Source organism: Marmota monax, unplaced genomic scaffold (assembly GCF_021218885.2).
Source record: "Marmota monax isolate L192 unplaced genomic scaffold, Marmota_monax_Labrador192_F-V1.1 WCK01_AAM20220418_F8-fsc00181, whole genome shotgun sequence".
NCBI classification, from domain to species: domain Eukaryota; kingdom Metazoa; phylum Chordata; class Mammalia; order Rodentia; family Sciuridae; genus Marmota; species Marmota monax.
Window position 1 is genome coordinate 1963377 of NW_026694276.1, and position 27190 is coordinate 1990566.

Genomic DNA, 27190 nt, shown 5'->3' on the forward strand with positions numbered 1-27190 from the left:
TATATTATCTGAGCCCCTGGGGCTCTTTTCTCTCACTTATCTGTCACAAACTCTCAATTCATTTTCCATCTTTCTAATCCTTCCTACACTGAAGCCCTTAGAACCTCCCTGCTCACTGGTAGCAGATGGCTTTGCCTCTTGTTTCACTGAAAATGTTGGGGTCATCCAGCAGAACTCCACTTTGTTTTACTTCAACACTTCTGTGACTCCTTATTTGTTATTTTGGAGGCACAGGTTCCCCTCCTCATTTACAAGACTGAGTCTCTCTGTTGACCTAATCCTTTTCCTTCCTTTTTATACTGTGCTCTATTGATTATTTCTCTCTCTCTCTCTCTCTCTCCCTCCCTCCCTCCCTCCCTCATGTCAAATCTCCACCTGCTTTGTATCTTTCTTTGCCTATAAACATTATTGATATTACTCCTAATATGAGAAAACCTTGCTTTTAAACTGCCACCCTGTATAGTAGATAATATAAAATAACTTAATATTTACACCAACCTTGTGTCTCTTCCTGTTCCATAGAGTATGGAAGGCTAAAAACTACATTTTCTAGCATACCTTGCAGCCAGAGTCCTGGATGTGATTTAGGTTCAGTTGGAGGTAACTACATGAGATTTATAAATGGAAATTAAAGATATCCAGAAAAATATAAATAATAAATATTTAAAAATTAAATAAAACTAGTAGAAGGTAAGGGTGACAAGCTGCAGTCTCCGAGGAAAAAATTTAAGAAGACTCTCTTCAAAACATGAGATCTCTGAAACCCTCTGAGGGCAAATTCTGGGATGGTGTGCTGCCTGCTCTCAGGTTAGCAAAGGCATTAACTATCAAAGTGTACTGCCTACTATGGTTTGAAAATAGTGGTGGATGTTCCCAAGGCTGCACTGGGCTCTGGCCTGGGGGAGGAGGGCCACAGGGCCAATCTTTTCTATGGGTCTCTCTCAACAACAACAACAAAAGAGCTGGGTGTGTTGGCACATGCCTATAATTCCAGAGGCTCAGGAGCTGAGGCAGGAGGATCTCAAATTCAAGGCCAGCCTTAGCAATTTATTGAGGCCCTAAACTACTTAGCAAGCACACCTGTAATCCCAGCGGCTCAGGAGGCTGAGACAGGAGGATCCAGAGTTTAAAGCCAGCCTCAGCAAAATCGAGGCACTAAGAAACTCAGGGAGAACTTGTTTCTAAATAAAATACAAAAATAGGACTGGAGATTGTTGGGAAAAGTATAAACGGCAGCCATACCCCAGAGAAAAACCCCAACATGGCGCCTAAGGACTTCTTCTTCCTACCTTCTTCTTTTCTGTAGTGGCGCGAAAAGTTCCCGCCTGTGTGAACTCTCCCGCCAGCGCCAATTTCAAATCTCGCTGGCGGGGAAACTTAGCCCCAGTGAGAACTAATTCCTGGGCTCCGGAGCTGATATCTGAAAGAACTTGCCAATAAACGGGTTGCCTGCCATTTATCTAAGCCCTGCCATCTCCCCCTTAGTTCTATATAAGCACACAGCTTTTTGCAATAAAATTGGAATTCTCCCGGCGAAGTGTCTTTGCGTGGGGAATTCTTTCAGAGATGTGGCTCTGTGGATCTGCACCCCTGGGTTCAATCCCCAGTACCCCTCCAAAAAAATAAAAAGGTCTGTTGCTCAGTGGATAAGCACCCCTGGGTTCAATCCCTGGTACCAAAAAAAAAAAAAAAATCTGGCTCTCCAATTTTGCTTGGACATTTTCACCATTTGTCTTATTAAATTACAGACATCCCCTTATAAAATCCTCATGTTATTTGATAATATAACACAGTAATATAATATCATATTTCATTTATCATTGTTGAATCAGGAATTTTAGAGCTGAAGAAGAAATTTAGTTCTTTGTTAGCCTAATAATCCCCTATCTTTTTGTCACATTTCCCTTATGTTTTGAACACTTTGTGTCCAATGAACATAATTTTTAAAAATTTTTTTGAGACAAGTCTTCCTAAGTTGCCCAGGTTGGCTTTGAACTCCTGTACTCAAGGGATACTCTGGCCTCAGCTTCCGGAGCAGCTGGGATAACAATGGTGTGCTACTGCACTAGGCTAACGTGATTTTCAAAAATAATAGTAATTCATTTTCTTTATGTAATTAATCAAATATGACTGCTAACTAGAAATTCTGATCAGTAAAAAAATAACCAATGTCACTACACTAAGTCATTTCTGCCAGAAGCTAACACAGGAACAAATCAGCATAAAGCTATGGCTTTGTGTAGTGATGGTTTGAGGCCATACCACTTTTGGATGTGTCATTTCTGTTAGAACTTTATACCAAGAATAGCTCTTGGGTGCTGCCTGGAAAGACTCAGGAATTCAAGGACCCTCAACAGTGAGGTAGGTCAACTCCTTTATTTTCTATATAAGAAAACTGAGGTCTGGGAAAATTGAGGGGTAGACAAAACAAGTACACAGGTTAAGTGTGGACTTGCTACCCTCCCCATTTCTTTTCTCCTGGAATGTGTGGCCTTTTCTTATAGGGCAGGGGCTCTTGGGTATTTGCATTTTCATCCTTGTAGAATCTAGCACAATGCCTTACACATTAGGTGCGTGCTCACCAGGTGAAGGAGTTGCAGAGAGGAGGCTGACAGGATAGAAGCTAATAGCAGGTTCCAGGAACAGAATCCTGGATTAGGTAGTGCCTTAAGCATCCTGGGCAGTCTGGGGACAGACAGCCCAGGGGAATGAACACCTTCAGGGAGGAAACAAGAAAAGTCAGAGAGGGCAGCCAATCAAAACTGCTTCCCTCAGTTTTTACCAATTCAGAACTGGCTAATGTGGAAAGGTTCTCTGAGGCCTCGCTTCAGCTTCTCTTTGTGTTCCTTTCACTGTCTTGAAGTAAGATTTCTCAGTGTTTGACAAGCAAGTCCAATCCTGTCATTCCCCTGCTATAAGTCTTGGGCGGCAACCGGTTGCCCTCACAATGAAAGTCCAAACAGGCTCCCAAAGCCCTTCATGACCTGCCCCTACCAGCTTCTACTACAAGTTCTTTCTTTAACTCAGGACAAGTGCGCTTTCCAAGCCAAACTACCTGTGACTCCCTTTCCTTGCCCTGGAGCCTTTCTTTGAACAATCTTCTACCTGAACTCCCTTTCCTTCCTGTGTTCCTCCTAACTGGCTAATTCCTCCTTCCTCCTGGACTTACTCCGACACCCTCTTCCCCCCACCCCCAGAAGGGTTAGGCACTCTCTGGTTTCCCACAGTACACTAGTTTTTATTATGCTGTTTCTGGAGGAACTCCAGCCCTGGGTTGCCCACTCCTCTCTCTCTGAGTGACACCATACTGCTGTCCTTGAGCAACTCAGAAAAAATTTGAAGATAATAGCATGGGTGATTGAAAGCTGCCAGACGTGGGGTAGAGGGAAGCCTTGATCCAGCCTCTCCCTCAGATGGAATTGGGGTGAGGTGTCTCTCCTTTCCTACCACACTGTTTCCTATAGGCACTTGCATTTTATGTGGAATTATTGGCTTCGGAAAATAAGAAGAAATTAGTTTATGTTCTAAAATCTTCTTTAATAGTTCTTAAATTATCCATAAAGTTTTGTATTGTCACCCTATATCAGTTTCTCCATCTGTTCAATAGACATTGTTCCTCTGTGGTTCCCAATTTATTAAACACTTTAAGGTTTAGACCAAGTTGTGTCTTCTTGCCTGGATACTTCAGCAATGATTGGGAGATCTTTAAAATATTTGCACATACACCCTCATTTTAGGCTCAATTATGTCTGTGGCTTGATTGTTACACTGGGATGCTGTACAATATATTGTTGAATTTATGAAAATTAACAGCAGGACTCCCACGTGATTGTTTTTTCGCTATAGTATACCCAATGGGTGAGCCAGGGAAAGTCTCACAGTAAGGAGACCTCGAAGGCTGGGTGAGATCTGTCAGGTGAAAGGGAAGGAAGGCACAGAGGCACATAGCTTGTGCCCATGTGGGGAGTGTGGTTGGTGTATAAACAACAAGGCAAGGGGCAGGGTGGGCTATAGGGACTCTGTAGGGCACATACTAGAATTTCTCTCTCTCTTGTAAGAGAAATGGTACCCACCTCTGGAATGTACAGAGAACTGAGTGAGGTAATGCCTTGAAAGCACTCCATCCAGACTTGACACATGCAGATGCCAAATTAATGCACTTCCTTTTCTACTTTCATTCTTAGAGTCTGGACTTTATCCTATAAGCAGGGGTGATATTCAAAATATTTAACCAGTAGTGCAACCCAGGTGCTACCTGGTGAAAATAGATGTGGGTCATAAACCATAAACTTGGAATACAGAAGGGCACCTACTAAGGATAAGTCCTGCCTGATAGCGATGAGGAACCACCAGAGATTCTTGCACTTTGCCATCAGATATGTGTTAGAGAAAAGACTCTGGCCTCAGAGAAGAGAGTGGGGACTGGAGGAGGAGAGGCTTGTGTGGAGGCTAACCTAAGGAATCTGATTTAGATCACCAGGTGTTTGGTGTCATTCAGACTTAAAAGTCTGTGAAGTCCCAAACTCATTTAGCCAGGAGGATACTTTTGGGGAGTCAAATGCCCTCAATTAGAATGAAGGAAGGTAGAAGCAGGACAATCCAGCTACTCTTAGAAATGGTAGGTCCTTGATATCCTCTAGGATTTTCCTCTCATTTAGTCTATAATAATCCATCTCCTACCCCAAAAGCTAATTTTATCTTTGTAGATATGTTATTATGTGGTTGGCTTTGTGCCACCTGAGAGAATCTGAACTGGGCTGGCAGGAAACTCACATGCTAAGTGTTTTACCTGTTATCCATTTTGCCCCTCATCCATTCTTAGTATTTAGATACATTTTATTATTGTGGAAACTGAGGCCTTACGTATTGACTGATTCCTAAACAGGTAGTAAGAGGCTTCTAAATTGGGTCTGTGGTGCTCTGAAGTCTGTGCTCATTTCTGTCTCCTTCTCCTCTTCTGTTTAGGCTTCAAGGACACTTACCACTTCCCCTTCAACCATCCAACCACCCCATCTATGTTCTAGAAAAACAACTCAAAAGGCATGTTTTTATTTCACACACACAAAAAAAATGTAACATGCATTACCCATCCCCTAACAAACTATAAATGCTTAGAATACAGAATAAAAAGGAAATCCAACCATTCCTGATGAGACAAAAATTTGATTTCACAAATCTGAAAAATCTGTTACAAAGTCTCTGCTGTATAAATATAGTCAGTCTTATCTTTAATGTAGAGTCAGACTAAAAAAATTTTTTTCTTTTGTTGGCATAAGAAATCCCCTGGTCCTTGGATACACCACAATCTTCATTGGTATTCCCAGCTAAATAAATACAGGTGATAGCTACAGGATGAAAGTTAGTTATGGGTGCCAGGACTCTAGGTGACCAAACAGGATCTAAATATTTTATCTCCTGAGCCACACACTCTCCCCTAATAGCTTGTGAAAACCACTCTGGGTCAAGGACTAAAGTCTTTCCCCCCATAACAGATCTACTATGTGTCTGTTCTGAAATGAATGTACAGGGCTGGGGTGTAACTCACTTGCCCCACATGTGAGAGGCCCTGGGTTCCATCCCAGCACTGCAGGAAAAAAAAATACATGCAATTCTATGAATATGCAAAAAGCCACAGAATTGTATATTTTAAATGGGCAAATTATATGATATGTAGATTAAATCTCAATAAATCTGTATTTAAAATATCTGGAGTATCTATGTTGCCAGGGGATCAAAAGGTGACCCCTTCCAGTGGAAATCAGCCCAGTAATGGGAAGTAAAAAGGAGATCCTTAAAGTGCTATAAACTAAATGAGTGGAGTTTGAGGTTACTCTGAGGGCATCTAGGCCACAATAAAGAAGTCAAAGGGGTGTACTTTTTTGCAGTCCTTACAGAACAGCTGGAGGACCAACGGTGGCCCCTGTTACAAGAGGCAGTTATTCAGTGGGGAGCAGAGATGCCCAGTTGCTGATGCTGAGGCTGCAGAAGACTGGAGTCTATGTGCATCCATGGGGGACTTCTAGTATGGCTTCAGGTTCTGAAAGCCTGACTCCCACAACAGGAGGGAGACTGTGGCTCTGCCCAATAAAAGCTAGATATATTGAGTCAAAGGGACTCCCTGCCACCACAGATGCTATCAACGGCCTAGCTCCACTTATCACAGACTCTCATTAGACTATTGTGGCTAATAAAATGAGCAAACAACTTAGTAGCACACAAACCACTCCATTCTAATACTATCTGTTCACCATATGACCACTGCAGAAAGGGCACAGGTACAAATCATGGGCAACTGGGGCTTGGGATGGTTGTGCAGGCCTGATTGTAAGGGAGGGAGAATTGCCAGAAGGAAAGTTGTAGAAAGAAAAAGATAATTGAAAGTTTTGCTCTGGTTTTACCATTCAAGTTCATTGATTATAGTTGTGTAAAAGTAGGATCTGGGCAGAGTTCATCCACTCTATTAACTGGTCAAAGGATGTGTTGCCAAAAGTCCTTTTAGCTTTTTATTGCATAAAAGAAATGAGAAGCATTCCAGTTTGGTGCACATCTTTTTTTAGACTCCCCTAGTCTTCCCTCCTTGAAGACCAGTCTGGTTCTATTGTGGGGGTTCTGATTCCCTTTCTGGCTAGCCTAGGAGTTACTGGATTTTGTGGCTGAGCAGATAAGTCAGAAGCACACATTATGGCCACCTCACGTCCATGCCATTGTGGGATGTAATCCCCGGGATGCCACATTAACACCTTGGCCTCCTATGTTCTTTTACCTGTCCTGGAATATGGTCCCAAGGATAGGGTGCCCAAGGATGAAACTGTCCTCAGTGGCAAGAGTTTGCTATGTCGATAAAAGCCAATCGAGGATAAGGCTAGACATAGGGGTTTGGGGCTTACCTGGTTGTCTTTAGTGTCATAAAGAGATGGTGGGATGTGTGTGTGTGTGTGTGTGTGTGTGTGTGTATAAAGAAAAAAAGGAGGGAGGGCAGAGACTAGATCCACGAGGGCTCTGGGTATTTACTTGATAAACTTTTTTCCTTTGGCTTCTGTGAGAATATTTATTACTAAAGAAAATGAGGTACCTGGTTATAAAACAAAACAAAACAAAACCCTTCCTTACTGCCTCTCTTTGTGCTTCTCAAGCCTCTTCTTATGCAGGCCTTACTCACCTTGGCCTAGAACTATCCATTACCCTCATCCTGAGCTGATTATTTAGGAAAAAATGGATTCAGGCTACCATGAAGATCATCCACCAGAGAACCTAGACACCCCCCCTACTCAGCCTCTCCCCTAAAGAGATCATGAGCTGAGGGCATATGATCAGGAAGACTCCCAGCTGTTTCTGCCCTTAAGAGGACAGAAGGAGTCATTCTTATACTTAAGAAGAGGAGAAATCTTTTCACTCTAGAGTTACAAGAATGATGGGCAGATGAGGCTATGACAGCTTCCTTGGCTGTGCCGGTTTAGGAAACAAGATGCAAGCAAGGGAATAATATACAAACAAAGTGTGGGTATATTTGGCAGGTTTGAGGCAAGCAGAAAGGAAGGTTTGGGTACTCTATTAAAAAAAAAAAAAAAAAACCAAGATCTGAAATTCAAACTTCTTCTGATAAGGCCACAATGAAGAGATTTCCAGCAGTGGATATTGCAGGATGCTGGCACCCAAATTGCCTCAGGCTTGCTAGGTGATGTGCCAAAGTGAGGAGGCAGGTGAGGCAGGGTGACACCCCTCACAGGTCCATGTCTGGGCCTCCTGAGGATGTCTTCAATGGCACTGAGTCAAATCCGTCAGGAGTCCTCTGAAAGAGAGATGGTGACAGGAGCTGGCTGCTGCATAGGTTGGGGGCAAGTTTAGAGGACAAAGAAGAGAAATGGAAAATAAGCGACAGAAGGAACCCTTATGGAACTCCTGTTTTCGGTGATTTTGTGGAAATATAGAGATGAGATACCCCCTGTTTTTGCTCCAATCAGGCTCAGCGAATAAGAAAAACCTTTAAAATCCCCTGCTTTGCACTACCCACTCAGCCCTATATTGGGGATTGAACCCAGTGGGGCTCTACCACTGACTCTATCCCCAGCCCTTTCCATTTTTTATTTTTGAGACAGGGTCTTGCCAAGTTGCCTGGGCTGGCCTTGAACTTGTGATCCTCTTGCCTCTGCTTCCCACCTTGCTGGAATTACATGGCTCCCCACGTTACATCTTTGCTGAATTCTAGTAGTCTCAGATTGACTCAAGGAATCTTGGTGGAACTGTGCTCCCATTGGTTTAAAAAAAAAAAATCAAGGTCTAAGGAGACCAAGGACGTCACTATGGCAGGTCAGCACAATGGGATCAGGATTCAGCAATCTAAACACTTGCCATCTTTCTTCACCATCCTGCCTGTCCTCTCCTCCCCCTTACCACTCTCCCCACCCACACATGTTTGGATGAACTGGTTCTGGGCAGTGTTCAGGTGTGCTTTCTCGCAGAGTGGGGCTGCAGTAGCACTCCCTGGAGGAGTTGCTTGGATGCTTTCTGCTGGCCCCACGCCCAGCGACAGTGGTGTCTGTATTGCATTTATGAGCTCCACACTCACTCACCCGCCCACATAGTGTCAACCCTCCCAGCTCAGAGCTGCTGGGTGGTGAACACCTTAGACTTAGCTATGACTCAGCCCCTACAGGACTGGGCCCAGACACCTGGGGGACAGCACCCTCCACTGGTTAGAGGAGAGCCTCGCTTCTGTCAGAAGCTAGTTCTAGAGATGGACTCTTCTCCCCTCCAAAAAACATGGTTGGGGGATGATTCTTAAAATATGGATGGTTCAGTACTCCTTCTGGAAGTTAAAAGGCCCAAACAGTTCACCAACTGGAGTACATGTTGTGGGAGAAGGAGCCTGGTCAACAGTAGACTTGGGCACCAGGAAAAAGAGTACTGGTATCAAACACAGGAGGCAGAAGGCAGGGTTTTTGAGTGGGGAATAGAATGGTAAGGGGAGCTGGGAGCAGAGTAGTAGTCCCTGCAGGGTCAATAAGAGTGGCGTCTTCTCCAGCCCTTCAGGCTGGCCTTAGTGCACTGGTCCCCTACCTTGGAGGTAAACGATTTGATCTTCCCAAAGAGTGACTTCTTGCTGGTAAAGATAAGGTCATCTTCTACATCCTCGCCTTCCATGATGGCACAGCTGTCAGCTGCTGGCAGGTCACAGTCCTTGAGGGTAGTGTTCATCACCAGTTTGGAGTACTTGTATTCTAGCCTATGAAACGGGGGTTGGGGAGGCAAGATACCAGAATGTGTGAATAAGGGGGAAGAAAGGAGAGAGGCTTGGCTGTAAACAGTTACTCCCCACGACATGTAGATGGAAACATGGCAAAATAGTGTCAGGGCTGGGTGTACGGAAGGAGTCTTGGCTCATTAGTTCAGTGACCTTTTTTCTTTAAGGGTGGCTATTCTTTGGATCTCAAAGCTTAATGGGTATATTGAAGCCATGAAGTCATTATGTGTATTATTTTTAATAAAAACAAATTTAAGACTCTCTCTCTCTCTCTCTCTCTCTCTCTCGTGCTGGGGATCAAACCCAGGTTCTCTTGCAGGTTCGGCAACTGCTCTACCATTGAGCTAACACCCCCAGCCCAAGGGACACTCTTTGCTTTTTTTTTTTTTTTTTGAGAATCCTGCAGTCATTTATAGACTGCCAGATGGTACTGTCCCTATTTAGAAGTGAAGATAAGCAAGGAATACACTGGATAGGTGGCTTGATAGTGTCTGGATAGAGTCACAGGGTCTATGGCCAAATTCAAAGAAAGCCCCAATTAACTTATGCTCTGCTCAGTGATCCGACCCTGCCCAGTCTCAAGCTCTAATACCCCATCACTTACTTTTGATTCTTTTTCCAAAAGTAGCAAGTTAAGACAGTCAGTAGGATGGCAGTACAAGTGCCTGCAGAGATGCCCACTTTCAGCCAGAAATCTATTGTTTTGCAGATGGTGACTCTCTGCTCAGGCAGGGAGATGCCACGGAAGCATAACTTTGGTTCTCGCCACATGTAAGTAGTCTTCTGTTGGGGAGAAAAGCAAGGCAAGGCCCTCAGATCCCACATTCCTTTCACTCCTGGGAAGTTCCCAGTCAGAGGGCAACCTACCTGGATCCCAGCGACACAGCTGCTGACAAAAGTGTGGTAGTCGGCAGCCGAGCACAGTGGACAAGCAGCCACACTCTCCCACAGGAAGTGGAAGTTACAGCCATCGCAGGTCCCATCAGAGCACATGCTAGCAAAGCAGAAAGGAGACCTGAGCTCTTGCTTGCTGCACTGGTGGCCTGTTCTGTCATTTGCCCAATTCTTATCCTCTCTGCCCAGACTGCCTCCAGAATCCTCCCCATTGTTTTTGTTGTTGTTGTTTTGGTTTTTTGTTATAGATGGACACACTATCTTTATTTTGTTTATTTTTATATGGTGCTGAGGATCATACATGTGAGGCAAGTGCCCTCTACTGAGCCACAACCCTAGCCCCCTCCCCTGGTTCTTAACTCAGATTTTTTGTTTGTTTGTTTGTATGTTATAGAGATTGAACCCAGGAGTGCTTTACCACTGAGCTACATCCCCACCCCTTTTTATTTTTTATTTTGAGACGGGGTCTCATTAAGTTACTGAGGGCCTCACTAAGTTGCTAAGGATCAAACTTGTGATCTTCCTGCCTCAGCCTCCAGAGTCCTCGGGATTACAGGCATGCACCACCACACCCAACCTTAACTAAGGTTTTGATCTTCAATTTCCCTGATAATAAGAGGTCTCCCAGGCCTCCACTGGGCTCCCCATTCTCTGCCCATTCATGTTTCTGCTGACATCAGATATAATTTAACTTGTCTGAGCTCTAGCATGGTTGCCCCATCAATTTCTCCATGGCTCCTGTCTTCCCTATGAACAGGTGAAATTTTGCAATAGCCACTTTGATGCAGCTTCCTGGGGGCTGGGGGTCAGAGTTGGGGTGGAGTTTGGGAATGGATATCTGCTTTGTACTTTACAATGATGTCTACAATGGCAAGAACAGTGATTTCACACTCTAACACCATTGGTGGATCAAGCTGTCCTGCTTTGCTCTTCAGCTACGTGATCAGTGATTTTGGAGCAACATTTCCCCACTGTGCTCCTCAAGACACCAATACCCACCCAAGACATTAGTTGGCAATATGTAGGGGAATAAAAGGAGGGAGTGGTATCCTGTGGTCATATTAGTTTGGAAGTTCATCATCCAGTGTATTCAGCTATTAAACTCAGAATTGTGTCTTTTGGTTGAGATTCCTAGGATTCCTAAACTTCTTATTTTTTATTTTTATAGTTGTAGATGGACACAATACTTTATTTTTTATTTATTTATCTTTATGTGCTTCTGAGGATTGAACCCAGGGCCTCACATGTGCTAGGCAAGCACTCTACTGTGGAGAGCCATTCTCACACGTGACTGGGCGACTCCCGGTTTGGGTCTGAGGCGTTCTGGCTGTGTGGGAACTTTCCCGGCCCTCTCCTGATGAGAGAACCCATCCGTGTGGGGGTGTTACTGACCACTGACCCGGGGGGCCCAATCACTGACCCTGACCTTGGAATGCGGCCCCCCCTCAACCTTCATTGGATGGAATTCTCCCCTGAATTTCTTGTTCCCCAATAAAAGGCTACTCCCTGGCGTGCTCTCTCTCTCTCTCTCTCCTGCTAGTCCTGAGTAATCCTTGCTGCCCTACGGGTGGTTCGAGGTTGGAGCCAGAGAGGGGAGCCATCTTGGACCTGGTCATAGAAAAAGGTAACTGAGTCTGTGTGTTTTATTTCGATCTCTGCTAGCTAACTTTTATGCCAAGAACCTCATTAATGAAACCAATGTGCAGGCCGCATGGTGGACTCTACAACTGAGCTAAACTTTTACTATTCTTAATCATGACCAGACTTTAAGAGAAGTCCTAAAGTCTCATTGCTTCAATTAATCCTCAAACAACTCCCTGAGGGAACTCAGTATGTCCATTTTACAGATAAGGAAAAACAGGCCTAGAGATGATAAGAAATGTATTCATTTATGTTATATAACTAGTAAGTAGAGTTACTCATTCAAATCTAGTTCTCCAAGAGGTGTTAGCTGCTGTACTATATATGTAGCTGCCACCATAATGGTCTGGGAATATGAGGGTAGTTTTGACTCTTCCTTCTGCCCCATTCTTGTGATTTAAAGATTGAGGAGTAGGGCCTATGCTTATGCCCCCCCAAAGTCCATTGATGGGTCTCAAACTATTTTCTCCTTTTTCAGTAGTCTCTGGCTCTTGAGATGGAATGAGTCCAAGGAAGGGAGGCTGTAGCCTTTGTTACATCCCTTTGTTGGGATTACCTTGGCAGTAACAGGCTTCCAGAGGAAGGTTTCGATGGATTGCATCTGATGCGGATAGTGGTTGATCTTCCAGAACTGCAAGACTGGGTGACATCATTGGACCTGCAGAGAAAGCCAGCCCCCATAGGGGAAAGAGTCACTCCACCGTGTTATTAGAGAGCCATTACGTGAAATCAACAGGGAATGAGTCCCTGGCTGGGCAAGTCATGACTTGGGCTCAGGCCTAACACAAAGGGAGTGCATAGGCATTGGGCTATATATGGTGAAAAGGGGAACCAGGAGGATCTAGTCTATGTGGAAATGTACCAGCTAAGAGAGGGAAGGCTAGCAGTCACTGGGGCCTCCTTAGGCTAGAAGAGAAGTTCGCTGTGAATCTTCCAGTATTTTTCCCTGCCTCTAGGGCAGATCCCCTAATAATACCCAAGAAGCTGGGACCAGAGAACAACCAGCCTTTATTCCATGACTATGCAGATCTGCTAGATCTCAGACAATTTCTGGTTTGATAAGTAGGAGGTAGCTAGAGGGATACAACAGGAATTGTGGACAACTCCTAGGTTCACTTGTATTAGTCTGGTCTTTCATCTTCACCTAAAAAAGAAGATCACATCCGGTATTCCTGAAGTTTCCGGGTGGAAAAGTTCAGCTGGGGAGCTGATTCCATCCATTGTCGTATCTGTTGACACTCCTGCCAGATTAGAGTTCCTAATTAGTTCTCACTAGTAGCATTAGCTAGCAAACACTTCACTTTCAATACCTGTCAACATCCAAATTTACTCCATTCTCATAGCATCCCCAAGTGGCTCATGAAAAAGTGACCTAAAGGTTTATCAGAGTTCCCAGTGGCACTTGGCACACAGGATGGAATAGAGAGGTCAGGAAGTTGGGCTCTTCGCATGGGGACATTTATCTTCTAGCTTGGCAACTTCAAACATGCATGCAATTGCGCGTGCACACACATACACACTCAAGCAAGCCTGGAGCAGCTGAATTACTCACCAACAAGTCGATCAGCAAGACTGACAGGCTGTGAGGACACCCCGGCCTTATAACCTGTCACCTCTGGAGGAATGATGACTGCTTGGCAGATGTAGGCTGTGATGGATTTGGAGAAACCTGACTCGCCCTCAGGAATTCGGAGGTCAGTGACATTGTCAGTGCACACAGACATTTTCTTACCCTGGTGTGTGGGATATAGGGAGTAAGATGGGAAAAAGCTAATGGTCACAGAGAAATTCCCAAAAAAGAACAGGGAACAGTTTTTGACATCTAAAAGTTCAGGCTTCCAGTGGTACGTTGCAGTGGATGATTCATCCCAGGTCTAATAACAAGATAGACTAAGAAGAAAGAAAAAAAAAAAGCTAAAAATAGGGCCTTTGTGTCCCATTTTTTGAACTCTGGCCCAGGGGGTCCCCAGCTTTTTATTTCCTTGGAGTCACTATAGGGAGGAACTACCTGAGCAAGACAGGATGATTTGGAGTTCTAACCTACCAGCCCATTAATGAAGGGTTGGTCTTCCTTATCCATTTTCTAGACAGAAACTGAAATATATAACTGGTCCTGGGGAAAGCCAGAGAAATTTATTTGACTGTTTTTTCTGGTTCACATTCCTTCTAGCTCTCCTATGCTGCTGTGGTTTGTCTCATGTTTGTCTCAGAAGCACTTTCCAGAGTCTCCCAGGTATTAAATCAAACTCCACAACCAGCTCCCTTCCTACCTTGAGGCAGAGTATCTGAGGACAGTTAGTATCCCTTCCTTCGCCTCTCCCTTCTGCCCTGGTACTGGGAATCGAACCCACAACTGAGCTACATCCCCAGTCCTATTTATTGATTTATCAACAGGGTCTCACTAAGTTGACCAGGTTGGTCTCAAACTTGTAATCCTTCTGCCTCTGCGACCCAATTCCCTGAGATTACAGGTGTGTGCCACTGTGCCTGACACCCTGCTAGGCAGAACCCCTTCCATTTTTCCTAGAAAACATGTCCCAAGAGAAGGAAGTTTGCTTTACTTTCAGTCTTTAAGAACCTCACTCTGGGGCTGGGGTTGTAGCTCAGTGGGAGAGCACTTGTCTAGCATGTACAAGGTACTAGGTTCAATTCTTAGCACCACATATAAATAAATAAAAATAAAAGGTCCATCAGTGACTAAAACAAACAAACAAACGAACAAAAAACACCTCCCTCTGTAGAACTCTGAAAGAGGATAGGAGTTGAGATTCTGTTATTGGGATTTTAGAGGAAATAATTAATATTCTTCTGAGGATATTAAGTTTATGGAATATCAACAGATAACCTATTTGCTAATGTGAAATCATTTACTCAGTGTTTTAAATTAAGTGGACTAAATATTCAGAACACAACATTTTCAATGTTGTAAGTTTTATTACAAATAGAGCTAAATCTGGCATCTTTTGTTTTCTCAATTATAAGAAGTAGATGAAGGCTTTAAAACAGAAAGCAACCTTTACATTATAATAAAACAGAGTTACTTTTTCCTTGAAGTGAAGATCTATAGTGTCACTGTACATAGCATTTTTGAAAAGAACAAAGGAGTCAAGGAAGAAAAAAAGACATACTTCTTCAAATTCCCCACTCCCCCACCCCGTGGCCTGAAACTTTTGCTACATGGGGTTTGCTTTCATCAGTCTCATTTGCTGAGTTTCTACTACCTGTTATTTCTGAGGCTTCACTTTAATTCTTCAAAGATTTCTAAAACCGGGACAGATACCCATCTCTAATCTTTCATAGATTCCTTTATTTTGACATGCCCTTTGCAGACACACACATGCTCTTCTGCATGGTGCACAGAAAGAGTATCAGCTGTGAGATGCAAAGGCCTCCCCACCACAGTCGCAGCCTCAGTGCCCTGGATGCTTTCTATTTTATGATATTGGAATGAGCTTTCTGAACTTCCCACTGCTAATCATGGCTTGTATGTAATTAGTCAAGGGCAGTAGTGGTGGGCTCTCCCTTTACATTTCTTTCTGACTTTGGATTTTGGATCCAAAATATTTGCAGCAGCATGAAATGACTGAAGATCCCATTCTTTATTTATAAAAGCTTTCATGTTATTTTCTTTTGTACTGTCAGCAAAGATATATATAGATGAACTAGGGACAGTTTATTTTCCAGTCTCTAGAAAACAAGTGACAAATGCAATAATTAATGAAGATTTTTCTTTTTCTTTTTGATTCTGGGGATCAAAGACTGTTTTTTTTTCCTGATGATGCTGGGGATTGAATCCAGGGCTTTGAGTAAGCTGGCATGCACTCTACCATTAAGTCATATCCCCAGCCCCCTTTTCTCTTTCTTTTTTCCTTCTTTCTTTTCCTTCTCTCCCTCCCTTCCCCTCTCTCCTCCCCTCCCTTCCTCTCTCTCCTTCCTTCCTCTCTCTCTCTCTCTCTCCCCGTCTTGCTATGTTACCCAGTCTAACCTTGAACTCCTGGGCTCAAGTGATCCTCCCACCTCAGCCTACCTTGGGTTTGAGGCCAGAACTGTTTCTGTTTCTAGAGTTTTTCAGATTTTAGAATATTTTCATAGACTTTATCAGTTGAGCATCCCTAATCTGAAAATCCAGCATCTAAAATGTTCCAGAATCTTAATACTTTAGGAATGTTTAGGAATGTTCAACTTGTACTCACTCTGAGGGAAAAACAAGATCAGGTCAGTCAATAAACACCTTACTTAAAACATTTTTTAAATTTTCCTAAATGTTTATCATCCAGATTATTTAATTTCAGGGAGAAAAGGGAGAGTTATAATTATTTAGACCCTTTTTACCTCCTCAATCTCTTGCTGCCTGAAGGTTTTCTAGCTTTTCTCCTGTGTCCTGTCTCTGGCCTCCTATCACTAGTTTCCCTTTTTCAATTCTCACACTGTCAACTTGCATACCATACCTGGTTTCCACAGATACTCAGGGTAAAGTGATGAAAATATTTCAACCCCTTTGAAGTGAAGCTTGGCCCTCCAAACAAGGAGAGGGTGTTTGCCAAATCTGAGAAGTTGTAGTTGAAAATCCTGGATGGAGTGGTGCGTGAGAAGGTGCAATCATTGTAGCAGAGAGAATGGATCTGGTGGGGAGAAGGAATGGGTCAGGCTGGTTGGTCATGCAGTATCACCCCTTTGAGGGGCCCCAGTGGGGAAGAGCAGACTTTCCCCCAGACTGGTCCAGCTCAAATAGGGTGAAAGAGAAGGAAGAAAGGATTTGGGACAGATATTAAAAGAGGCAAACAAAACTGATACTCGTGAGATTTACATACATCTTTCTACTCAATCATATACGATGATATAAGCCTGAAGGAAGGTTCTTATGCATGATTGCCTGATATTAGTTTTCACAAAGCACTCTGCCAGAACCACCAGCTTGCACCACAAACTATCCAAAATGTACAAGGACATCTGTCCTGCAACTGTCTGTTCAACCTTGGACTAATGCCACTGTTGTTACTCATCATTATAGTCAAAGATTACTGTTCCAAAAAATATGATGTAATCCTTCTCATTTTTGTCTTTAAAATTTTCGCTTTGTCTCAAATTCTTTGTCTATACCCATAGTTTATTGTAGCATATCCCCGTTATGATTCTCTGCTATTCTCAAACAAATATTAGTATTTCTTGGACAATCTCTCTGTTTTTTTTTTTTCAACACTGGGGGTTGAATCCAGGACATCACACGTGCTGGGCAAGCAATCTACCTCTGAGCTATAGCCCCAGCCCTGCAATGCAGTACTAACTAGAATAGGGTGTTTAGGATGGCAAGAAAGAAACTACAATTCTTCCCCTGATACATAACACCCTCCTATACATTTAAAACTCACTGAACCCTGCTTCCTATTCCTCTGTAGGAAATTAAACTCAGAAGAGGGAATTACTTCCCATTCCTTGCTTCCATTCAGTCACGGCCTTACACACTGTCATTCCCTCTCACAGCCACAGAGGAAACTCCAAGGAAAGAAAGTTATGATAAAAGTCCTGGGTACAAAAAGATGTCACGAGGGCCCTTAGACTCTTTGTACTTACTTTGCAACTAAATCAAGTGATGTTTACAGAACAGATAAATAACATCTTATGGATGTTATGTCTGTGAGGTTGTGATTAGTAAAATACAAAAATTCATTTAAAAGCATTAATGATTATCTAAGAACTTTTAGTTGTATTACTTTCTTGGATGCAGAAAGTACATATAGGCAATAGCACTGTTTTGATATGTTTGAGAGGAATCTTTACACTTGTAAAGCTGAGAAGCCACTGGGATAGGAGTTAATAAAGCCAATTAACTATTTGTCCCAGGAAAGGTTGGATTACCTTCCCAGGAGAGAGGGGACAACCTCCCATGAAAACAGGCTACATTGGACTAGGCTCCAGGCCCTACTATTGCTCTCCCTTCTGGTCTCTGCACATATGAAATAACCTTCTGAATGAGATAGTCACCCATCTTCTTTACCCATCAACTGAAGACAAAACTTGTCCATGACTGAGGGAAATCAGCCCTACTACCAAGAACTTACCACCTACAGCCACAACCAGGACTCCAACCTGGGAATGTGTTAAGAGGAGCACTTGGGTATTAGACCCACTAGAACCCCATCCAGGACCCAGCACCCTCTGAGGTCATCTAACCAGAGGCCCAAGATTAGAATGCATGGAGGACTGCATGCACCTGATTGCTCTTGGTCCCTGGACCACAGGACATGCAGGCCTGGGCACCATAAGGCTGGTGGACTTTCAGGATTGTGTTTGTGGGGCAGGAATGGCAGGTTCCAGAATCTCGGTCAATATAGTAACCAGCAGGACAAGAGGTGCAGGAGGAGCCTATGTCAGAGGCTTCTAGGGCACAGGGGCGGCAGTAGGAGGCCACCCCATCCATGACATTGGTGATATTGATGGAGTAGATCTTGGCAACGTCATTGGTGTACTTTCTGCCCTGGAGACAAGGAAATAAGAGGGGAAAGGGTGAAGGATGAAGACAGTAGCAACAATGGATAGCCAAGTATTTCTTGATGTCTTATCCTATAATGCTTGGAAAACTCAGAAGCAATCTGTTCTTTTCATTCACTTGGTTGTGGTGCTTAATAATTTTGTGTCATTTTAAAACAAGACTGACCCATTTTAAGTTATGTGAAAGAATACTGAATACCATTGGGGAAATACACAATAGATATTGTTATATGAAAATGGCTGTTCTTTATAAAAAATGTTGTAGAGAAATAAATACTATATAGCAATCTACTGTCATGTATATCTAAAAAGAACCAATTAAAAAACTCAAGCCAGGCATGGTGGCACACGCCTATAATCCCAGCAGCTCAGGAGGCTGAGGCAGGAGGATGGTGAGTTCAAAGCCAGCCTCAGTAAAGGCGAGATGCTAAGCAATTCAGTGAGACCCTGTCTCTAATGAAAATACAAAATAGGGCTGGGGATGTGGCTCACCAGTTGAGTGCCCCTGAGTTCAATCCCTAGTGCCAAAAAAAAAAAAAAAAAGAAGAACCTAATTTGGTTTTGTAAAAGCAATGGAAATTACATCTGAATGTGTTTCTAAGTAAAAAGCTTTGGTATAAAAAAGTATTCTATTAATATGTTTACTAATCAGGCAACATTGGAAATATGGTTTTCTGATAAACAAAGCATGGTTGAAAATGCTTTTAAAATATATTAGCAGACTTTCTTCTTATTTTCTAAAAATATTTTTGTAGTTGTAGATGGACACAATACCTTTATTTTATTTGTTTATTATATGTAGTGCCAGAGATCAAATCCAGTGCCTCACGCATGCTAACTGAGCCACAGCCCCGGCCCCTATTAGCAGACTTTCTTGACTTAGAAAATTAAAGTTTTCTTTGGTAATTTGAAAACTTTAGATGATAGAAATAAAAAATTTAAATCTGAAAAAAAGATTATAGGAGATATTTTAGATGTTAACTGAGTTATCTCTGAGTAGTAGGATTTTGATTGATCTTATTTCTTCTTCATGCTGATTTCTATTTTCTAAGTTTTCTGCATTACTGTATTACTTTAAAAAAATTTTTAGTTATAAATGGACACAATATCTTTATTTTGATTTGTTTATTTTTATGTGGTGCTGAGGAACGAACCCAGGGCCTTATGTGTGTGAGGCAAGCACTCTACCACTGAGCTACAATCCAGCCCCACTATATTACTTTTAATTAAGAAAATAAACCAAAGTTGTTATTATTAAAAACACCACCCTGGCTCTACCCTGGGCAGGGGCTGGAGGACAGATAGGTGATTGAAGGTGCTCACTGGTCATTTTCTCTGAAAAATCATTTATATAGGCCACGCGATCCTCAGAGGCCTGCACTAGGCCATCAGCCTTGGATTCTGAACCTCAGATTCATATGGAGCACATGCCAGGAATCCCCCTGGGTTCAGAGGTCTCTTCTGGGATGCAGGGGTAGGTGGAAGGGGTGGGACTCACAGTCTCATGGAGAGTGGTCCTCTGGAAGGCCCAGGTGAAGCTCATGGTGGCATTCTCCTCGATGGTGTAGGTGTAGGACTGTTTGCCTTTGGAGCCTTTCCACGTTTCCACAGGAGTGTTGGTTCTAGAATTCATGCCCTGAGCCCAGGACATAAAAGTGAGGAGGACGTGCTGGCTAGAGCAGAAGAGGGTGCTCCTACCACTGCCACCCCAGAGCCAATCACAGTTGGTCAAACCCTGATGGTCATTCTGGGCCCTTCCTCTTGTGGGATCACTCTGAGCACATGTCCATTATGTTAACTGGGACAGATGGGGATCAACCCTGCCCTGGAAGCCCCACAGAAAGGAAAACGTACCACCATAAAGTAGAGCTCACAGTTCACGGAACAGATGGTCTCAAAGATAAATGTGATCCTGGCCACCTCTTTATTCTCTGTGTCTGCCATTACCGACTGTGGAGATCTGTGGGGGCAGAAATCAAAGGTCAGTTCCAGAGGCCAGGCAGTACTTATTGAAGGCTCAGGAAGCAGCAAGGGATCAACCAAGGGACAGGATTAGTTTCTGAGTGTGTTGGAAAGAGCTTGAACTGTTTTGCCACCCAAGCTTTGTGACCTTGACTTAGCCAAATTGTCATTTCCTCCACTGTAAAGTGGAGTGATAATATCTTTCTTATCTACCTCTCATCATTGTAGTGACTTCCAAAGGCATAACAAATGCGGATGTGCCTTATGAAATGCAGAGGTGATCTGTAGACCAGGAGCATCACCAGCTCAGAGAGTTCATTAGAATCAATAACAGAACCTCATCAGGCCCCTCCCTGGGCCCACTTAATCAGAATCAGCATGTTAACAGGATTCCCAGATGGTTTGAAAGCATGTTAAAGTTTGAGAAGTGCCACTATCATAAGGTGTAAGCTGTCTACATTTACTCAGCTTTGCCTGGCTTAGAGGAGCAGAATTTGAGCTCTTCAGTAAAGTTCTCAAGCTCGTTCTTCTTTGGGGAAAGCAAGAGCCATGCTCAAGTGGTCTGGGGTTGAAGGTGAGGAAGCACCTACTATGATACTATGATAGACATCTCCAAAGGCTAGGTTCCTTCCCCATGGTGCTACTGGGAGACGGTGGACCCTTTAAGAGGTAGGGTCTAGTGGGAAGGAGTTATATCACTGGGGACATGCCCTTGATAGGGATATTGGGATCCTAGCCCCCTTTTCTCTTTCTTTTTTCTTCACAGCCACCATGAGGTGAGCAGGTTGCTCCACCACACAATCCCCAACATGATATGCTGCCTTTTCACAAATCCAAAACAACAGGACCAACTGATTCATAGACTAGAACCTCTGACATTGTGAGCCAAAATAGATCCTTCCTTTTTTTGAAGTTTATTATGTCAGGTATTTTGTTATAGTAACAAAGTTTATTAACACATTATAATTGGAGTTTCAAATTGGAAAATACTTTTTAGAATGTTATCCCACCAAGCTTTAAGTTTGCTCATCTTACAAACACAAGATATATCTGGATACTGTGGGTTAAAAGAAGTGAAACTAATACCCTTTGAGCAATTGCCATTGGCTTAACTTCATCCCAGGAATGGAAAGCAGAGGCTTCCAAGGAGGGATGGAGAAGTCAAATTGGCAATAGGGGGTCCATTCAATGATTCCACCTCAACTTTGAAGCACTCATGGGCAGAAGAGTTCACTTTGGCTTTGAAAACCCATTTATGACTTTTCTTTAGGCTTCAGCCATTGGCCTGGATTCTAAGCAACTCTGGTTCCCAGCTCCTTCTACACAGTTGTGTTGACTAATGGACTGGAAGAATCAATGCAGCCTGAGTGAGTTCTGCATCACAGGCCTATGTTATAGACCAGAAGCCTAAAGCCTGGAGAGGCAAAGTGACTTTCCCAAGTTCACAAAGCTACCAACTGACACAGTTCAAGGGTTCAAGTGCCCTATCTTCCAGTTCAGTGCTCTTTCTACCATACCACACTGCTGAGCTTTTGGTTCTGTTCCTTAATGGCAAACACATTGCTCATTGTCCTAATTCCTTTTGGGATGTAGGGTAATACAACAACAAGAAAAAAATCCCTCTCAATCTTCTTGCCCCAAATAAAGATGAATTGTATATGAGAACTTCTGGCCCCATTAAAAAAAAAAAAAAAGACTTTTAAAGTGCTCTCTGATGTGAGGAGGAGAAATTTTCAAGTAGCATGTGGCCAATCGGTGGGAGAAGCCAGGTGAGATGAGAGAGTAGTAGATAAGTCAGCATAGGTGGTAACTAAGAAATTGTGTTGGCATCTGCCCCCTCTGTCCTGGACCGATGTCTAAGATGAAATGAAGTTCAACTTCAGAAGCCCTCTCAGCTACAACATTCTGAGGAATGTGGTTCCGGATGTGGCCATGTTGGCTGGTGCTTCCTCTTGGCTTTGTGGTCCTCACCTAAATCCTGGCACAACCAGAGTGAGAATCATGAAGTCATTGTCTGAAGCGCCAACAGCTGTATATATGTGATCACCAGCTACCTCCCAGCCTGGAAAATGAGAGGAGAGAGTTAACGCCCTGCGCTCTCAGGTGCAGGGCAAATATGCACCAGGTGACAGGGGAAGGGAGAAATGGCACTGTCCTTTGAGGCATCCAGAACCAAAGTGCTTATACAGATACTTTGGTAAAGACTCTGAAGCCCTCACATCAAGATCTTTGGGATATGTACATGCTGTTTCTGCCTCTGAAACCTAAGTTTGGATGGAATATATGCCCACAAGGAGTGGAACTTTGAAGGGAATACTTGTCCTGATTGGCTTATTTTTCTCAGACCTCACTATTATGATGAAATATGAACTTAGAAAAAACCCTGTGGGAGAGCAGGAAGTGACAGCTCATAGTGAGGAGAGAGTTAATTACCTGTCAGGCCCTTGTACTCAAAGTTGATCCCACTGAGAACAGTTGTTTCCATGTTTGCGGGCAGCGTGTTCCACCATTTGTATTCAAATCCCACAGCAGGTTCAGTCCCAGCTGGGCAGTGGACACAATCTGGGGGAGCCACAAGATCCATCACTCATCAGAAGACTGCAGCCACCCTGCCTGAGCTGCTGCCACACAGACAAGTGGCAGCCGGACAAGGGCAGCTGCTAAGTGCTGTTGCACAAAGTTAATTCAAACTGACTCAACCACATATTGACAACACCTTTAACAAGCTTCAGATGTAAATGCTGACCCTTCACTCTGATACCTCCAACATCCCAGCCATCTTCCTTGTGCACCAAAATTTTCATTTCAAAAAAACTCATATGCACAAAAATGCATATGCACCTTTCAGTCTGATGCAGATAGTTCACATACATTACTGTCACATTACTACTTCGAAATACATTCACAATTGATACACAAATCCCCACAATTCCTTTTTTTCACTGTGGCATATAAGTTCATCTCGGCGCACCAAGCCTTCTAGTTAGCATCTCTGCCACATGCTGGAAGCTTCTGTCATGAGAATTGGGTCCCTGCAGGCGTGAGTCAGATTCACAGATACAATGTTAATTCTGACTCTGACCTACAGACAGGGCCAGCCCTGACCTCTCTTTTTCTGAACGTAGTCTGCAGAGGCAACCTATTCCTCACTCCCTCTCTTGGAAGAGCAGAGTCTGCGTTTGGCTACTCTGAGCATCCACGCAGCGCACCCACACAGAGGACATAAGAATGGATAGGACACAGGGCAGTAAAGAGGTTACCAGAGCCATTGGAGTAGGAGCCATAAGGACAGGGCTCGCAGGTGCTGTTGTTGGTTTTGAAGAAGCCTGGATTGCAGGGTGGGCAGCGGGTCTTCACACCAGATGCAGGGAGTTTTACCGCTCCCTCCAGGTCCTCGCCACAGATTTTCGGCTTGGCCCATTTGTACATGAGCTGTGTCTGCAGAGATGGATTAAGAATGGTTCAGCATGTGTGAGATTTAGCAGGTGTTTAGGACTTTAACTTGAGGATGCAGGAGTGGGGGTGAGGGTGAGAGGGTGGGATTCTGGGTGAGAACTAATGTTCCACCAGGATGGGGAAAGTTGGTTGGGTCACCGATTTATCCTAAGCACCTAGCTCCGAGCCTGACGCAGGTTTGTGTTCAATAACTGCTAGAAGAATGTTGACTGGATGAAGTGGGTTGCGTCTAATAAGGATTTTGTGACAGAAGGAATGGGGGACCAGTTGTCTTTTTAAAAAACTCTGATTCCATTGCAGAATCTCACTACTACCCTAGCCACAGGAAAAACAGCTGGTAAAAATCCCAGAACACAAAGGCACATGGAGTACAGGGACTTACATAAGGTCTAGGTAAAAAGGAGGTGGTTGAGATGTCCCAATTTGTTTTCCAAGTGGTACATTCTTTGCTTTTGTGTGTGTGTGTGTGTGCAATAGCGGATAGAACCCCGGGGTGCTCTGCCACTGAGCTACAACCCTGTCCCTTTTTAGTTTTTATTTTGAGATAGGATCTCATTGTGGTGCCAAGGCTGGCCTCCTCCTGCTTCAGCCTCCCAAGTCGCTGAGAATACGCACATGCATCACTGGCCACCTTTGCTCTTTCACTTATTCAGTAAACACCTGTAGAAAGTCTGAGACATCTATGTATGTGCCAGACCTGGTGTCTCCATGATGCATGAAACATGGCTCCTGGCCTCCACAAGCTTACTGTCTAGCAAGGGTAGTGATGACATAACAATCCAGGAGGGAAGGGTGGACATTGTGTTGATGCGTTGTCAAAGCAAAAGGAACAGCCAGCCAACAGGTCAGTGGACCAAGAAGCCGTGTTCTGCCACCCACTAAGGCCATCCCTTGTCTTTTCATAGAAGCATTGGGTGCAGGAGACTTCTGGTGAGTTAGGGGGGAGTGGGCAGCTCCATTCTTCCCATGGCCCTCAGATAGAGTCAGACAAAATAGTGCCCTGATGGATGGTACTGGGGGATGATGAAAATGACCATCTCTGTGAAAAGGTGGGCAAATAAGGCCTCTGTCCCTTTTGTTCAAGATAAGGGACAAAGTCTTGGGTTGTGGGTGTAGCTCAGCGTAGAGTGCTTGCTTAGCGTGCACTAAGCCCTGGGTTCAATCCCCAGTACCAAAAAATAAAAAAATACAAGGTCTTAGGGAGGAGCTTCCGGTGTCTTCATTGGTGCAGACCCCTGGGACTCCTCCTTCTTTCCTAGGCTCAGCTCAGGCCTCCTCCCTGTGAAGAGCAGCTTGAACCCCAGGCTGTGTCTTAACCTTACCCTTCCCCGCACTTCTCCTGTGAGTTTCAGAGAGAAGTGGGTTTGGGCAGGAGAACTGACTTGGGTTATCTCTTGGAGCAGCACATTTAGTGGCCCAAAGGGATTGGCCATCCTGGTCCCTGAGAAACCACTGAAGCGCAGCAAAAAATCTCCAGGGCAATCATAGGCACCAGCTTGAGGTATGTCCCTGGATTTTAAAATATAATTTAGAGGACAAACTAAAATCACCAGACAGAGCAGAATCAATGTGGGTGTGAGGCATGCAGGAGACTTCTGTAAGGCGCTCTGGTGAATGAATATTCATGTGTTATGTTGATGTGCACTATATTCATGTGCACTCCTTAAAGCTCATGCCTCTGCAATCCCTTGATGCCACGCTTGGGCTGTGCTATGCAACAGGAGCACAGACTTTGGCCTGACCCCAGCACCTAGAGGTCCAGTGGTGGTCAGGCAAGGGTAGACACCAGGCTCCAGGCAGCACAGTGTGCTATAGATCTGGAAGGCCTTGGTCTGAGCCCAGGAGAGGCAAGCATGGAGCAGGAGGAAAAAAAGGACAGCCACATAGTCACTTGTTACGCCTAGTGGGGAGAAGAGGATCAGGATTAATTGTGCTCATTTTATAAGTGAATCAATTGATACTAAGAAAATGTCCTTTATTGGGTGGGAGGATTAGGAATTGAACCCAGGGGTGCTTACCACTGAGCCACATCCCCAGCCTTTTTTTATATTTTATTTAGAAGCAGGGTCTCACTAAAGCTTAGGGCCTTGCTAAGTTGCTGAGACCGGCTTTGAACTTATGATCCTCCTGCCTCAGCCTTCCAAGCTGCTAAGATTATAGGTATGTACCACTGTGCCAGGCTGGTACCAAGAATATGAAAGTGGTTTTTATACAGCCATGCAGAACACCAGACATAGCAGAACAGAGTTCAACTGACAAAGACTGACATTCTCTTTTGGCTTCTGGGGAAGGGAATAGTGTTCCAAATATGGAGAGGAGGGTTTGTGGTAAGAGATGACTGCGGGAAAACAGTCTCAGTTAAGGACCAGACTATTTCATGCTTAATTAGCAGAGAGAGTTGTCTTTCAGCCAGCAAACATTGATGCATTCTAATAGCTAAGCATTATGCTTCGTGCTGCCTGCAGAATTCCTGACTCCTAATTCTGTCTCCTTAAGGGGCTCTGGCTTAGGGATACAGACAATTTATCTAGAATGTCTAGTCTAAGATAGACCCAGTTTCATCTTCCAGTCCATCCCTCCTCACTGATGCTGGTCCTCAGATTCACCAAGCACAAGCAGCCTTCTCCACACAGACTGCGCCCTCTGCCTGCAAAGCTCCAAGGGTCCTCCCTCATCTCATTCAGCTCTGCTCAGTCACTCCTAGGCCATCCTTACCTCTTCTGAAATAGCATCTCAACCCTCTCATTCTCTGTCTCCTAATTCAGTTTTATTTCTTTCTACCACTTATTCCCATTTGATGTATTATATACCCATTGTAGTCTACCAGTTGTCTCCTTCTTCAACAGGAATTAAGCCCTATAAGAGACAGATATTGCCTTGGTTTTGTTGTACCTAATGCCTAGCACAATGTCCCAGCACACAGTAGCTGCTCAATAAATATTTGTTGGCTGTTGAAATGAACAAACAGCCTCCTCCATGAGGGTGGCTTATCTGGCCCTTCAGGCCTGGTTGCCCCACTTCTGGGCTCCCCCAGTGCCTTTGTCTAGGCTCTCTTTTTCCTCTCTTCAGCCTCCCACACAAGACTATGAGTTCTGTGAGAGCAGGAGTCCGTTCTCAGTCCTCTGTGATTCCCCACCTGCACATCAGTTAGCATGCAACAAGTGTTTGTTGATTCAGTGCCAACCAGAGCACAAAGGAATTTTTCGAGACAGAAGGCCTGGGAGAAAGAGAAACGACAGAGACGGAACCAGTCAAACCATTCTCCAGCAAGTCTGGGAGTGAGAACCAATTCCCAGTGCCAACCTACAAGAGCAGCGCTGGGGAGTCAGCCTGACACGATCCATGAGGAAGTAAGCGGGCATTGACAGGCAGGCATGCCCAGAGGGGTGAAGCAAATGGGAGAAACCAAGCAAAAGGAAATGAAATGGTTTGTGAAACAGAGCATATGGAAATAAACCGTGAAATGAATGAAGCGAAAACAGTTTCTGGCCTGAAAGTGAATAAAGC

The 27190-nt window shown here is 44.1% G+C and overlaps 1 protein-coding gene across 3 annotated transcripts in view; it reads right to left on the reverse strand.

Annotated features, from left to right (window-relative positions):
* Window positions 1-5033: 5033 nt before the first annotated feature.
* Window positions 5034-27190, reverse strand: part of Elapor1 (endosome-lysosome associated apoptosis and autophagy regulator 1) — an 83496-nt gene continuing 61339 nt past the window's right edge. Inside the window, exons 9-22 of one of the 3 annotated variants that reach the window (XM_046467258.2) lie at window positions 23488-23665; window positions 22661-22789; window positions 22199-22289; window positions 20120-20225; window positions 19764-19901; window positions 17988-18251; window positions 16225-16398; window positions 13329-13509; window positions 12921-13017; window positions 12333-12434; window positions 10109-10235; window positions 9846-10024; window positions 9058-9223; window positions 5034-7789 (exon numbers count right to left, since the gene is read on the reverse strand). In XM_046467258.2, the coding sequence (XP_046323214.1) occupies window positions 7721-7789; window positions 9058-9223; window positions 9846-10024; window positions 10109-10235; window positions 12333-12434; window positions 12921-13017; window positions 13329-13509; window positions 16225-16398; window positions 17988-18251; window positions 19764-19901; window positions 20120-20225; window positions 22199-22289; window positions 22661-22789; window positions 23488-23665 (2001 nt within the window). In that variant the 3' untranslated portion in view covers window positions 5034-7720. Of the gene's footprint in view, window positions 7821-9057; window positions 9224-9845; window positions 10025-10108; window positions 10236-12332; window positions 12435-12920; window positions 13018-13328; window positions 13510-16224; window positions 16399-17987; window positions 18252-19763; window positions 19902-20119; window positions 20226-22198; window positions 22290-22660; window positions 22790-23487; window positions 23666-27190 lie in introns of all 3 variants that reach the window. The other 2 variants (XM_046467260.2, XM_046467259.2) reach the window with 2 other exon arrangements.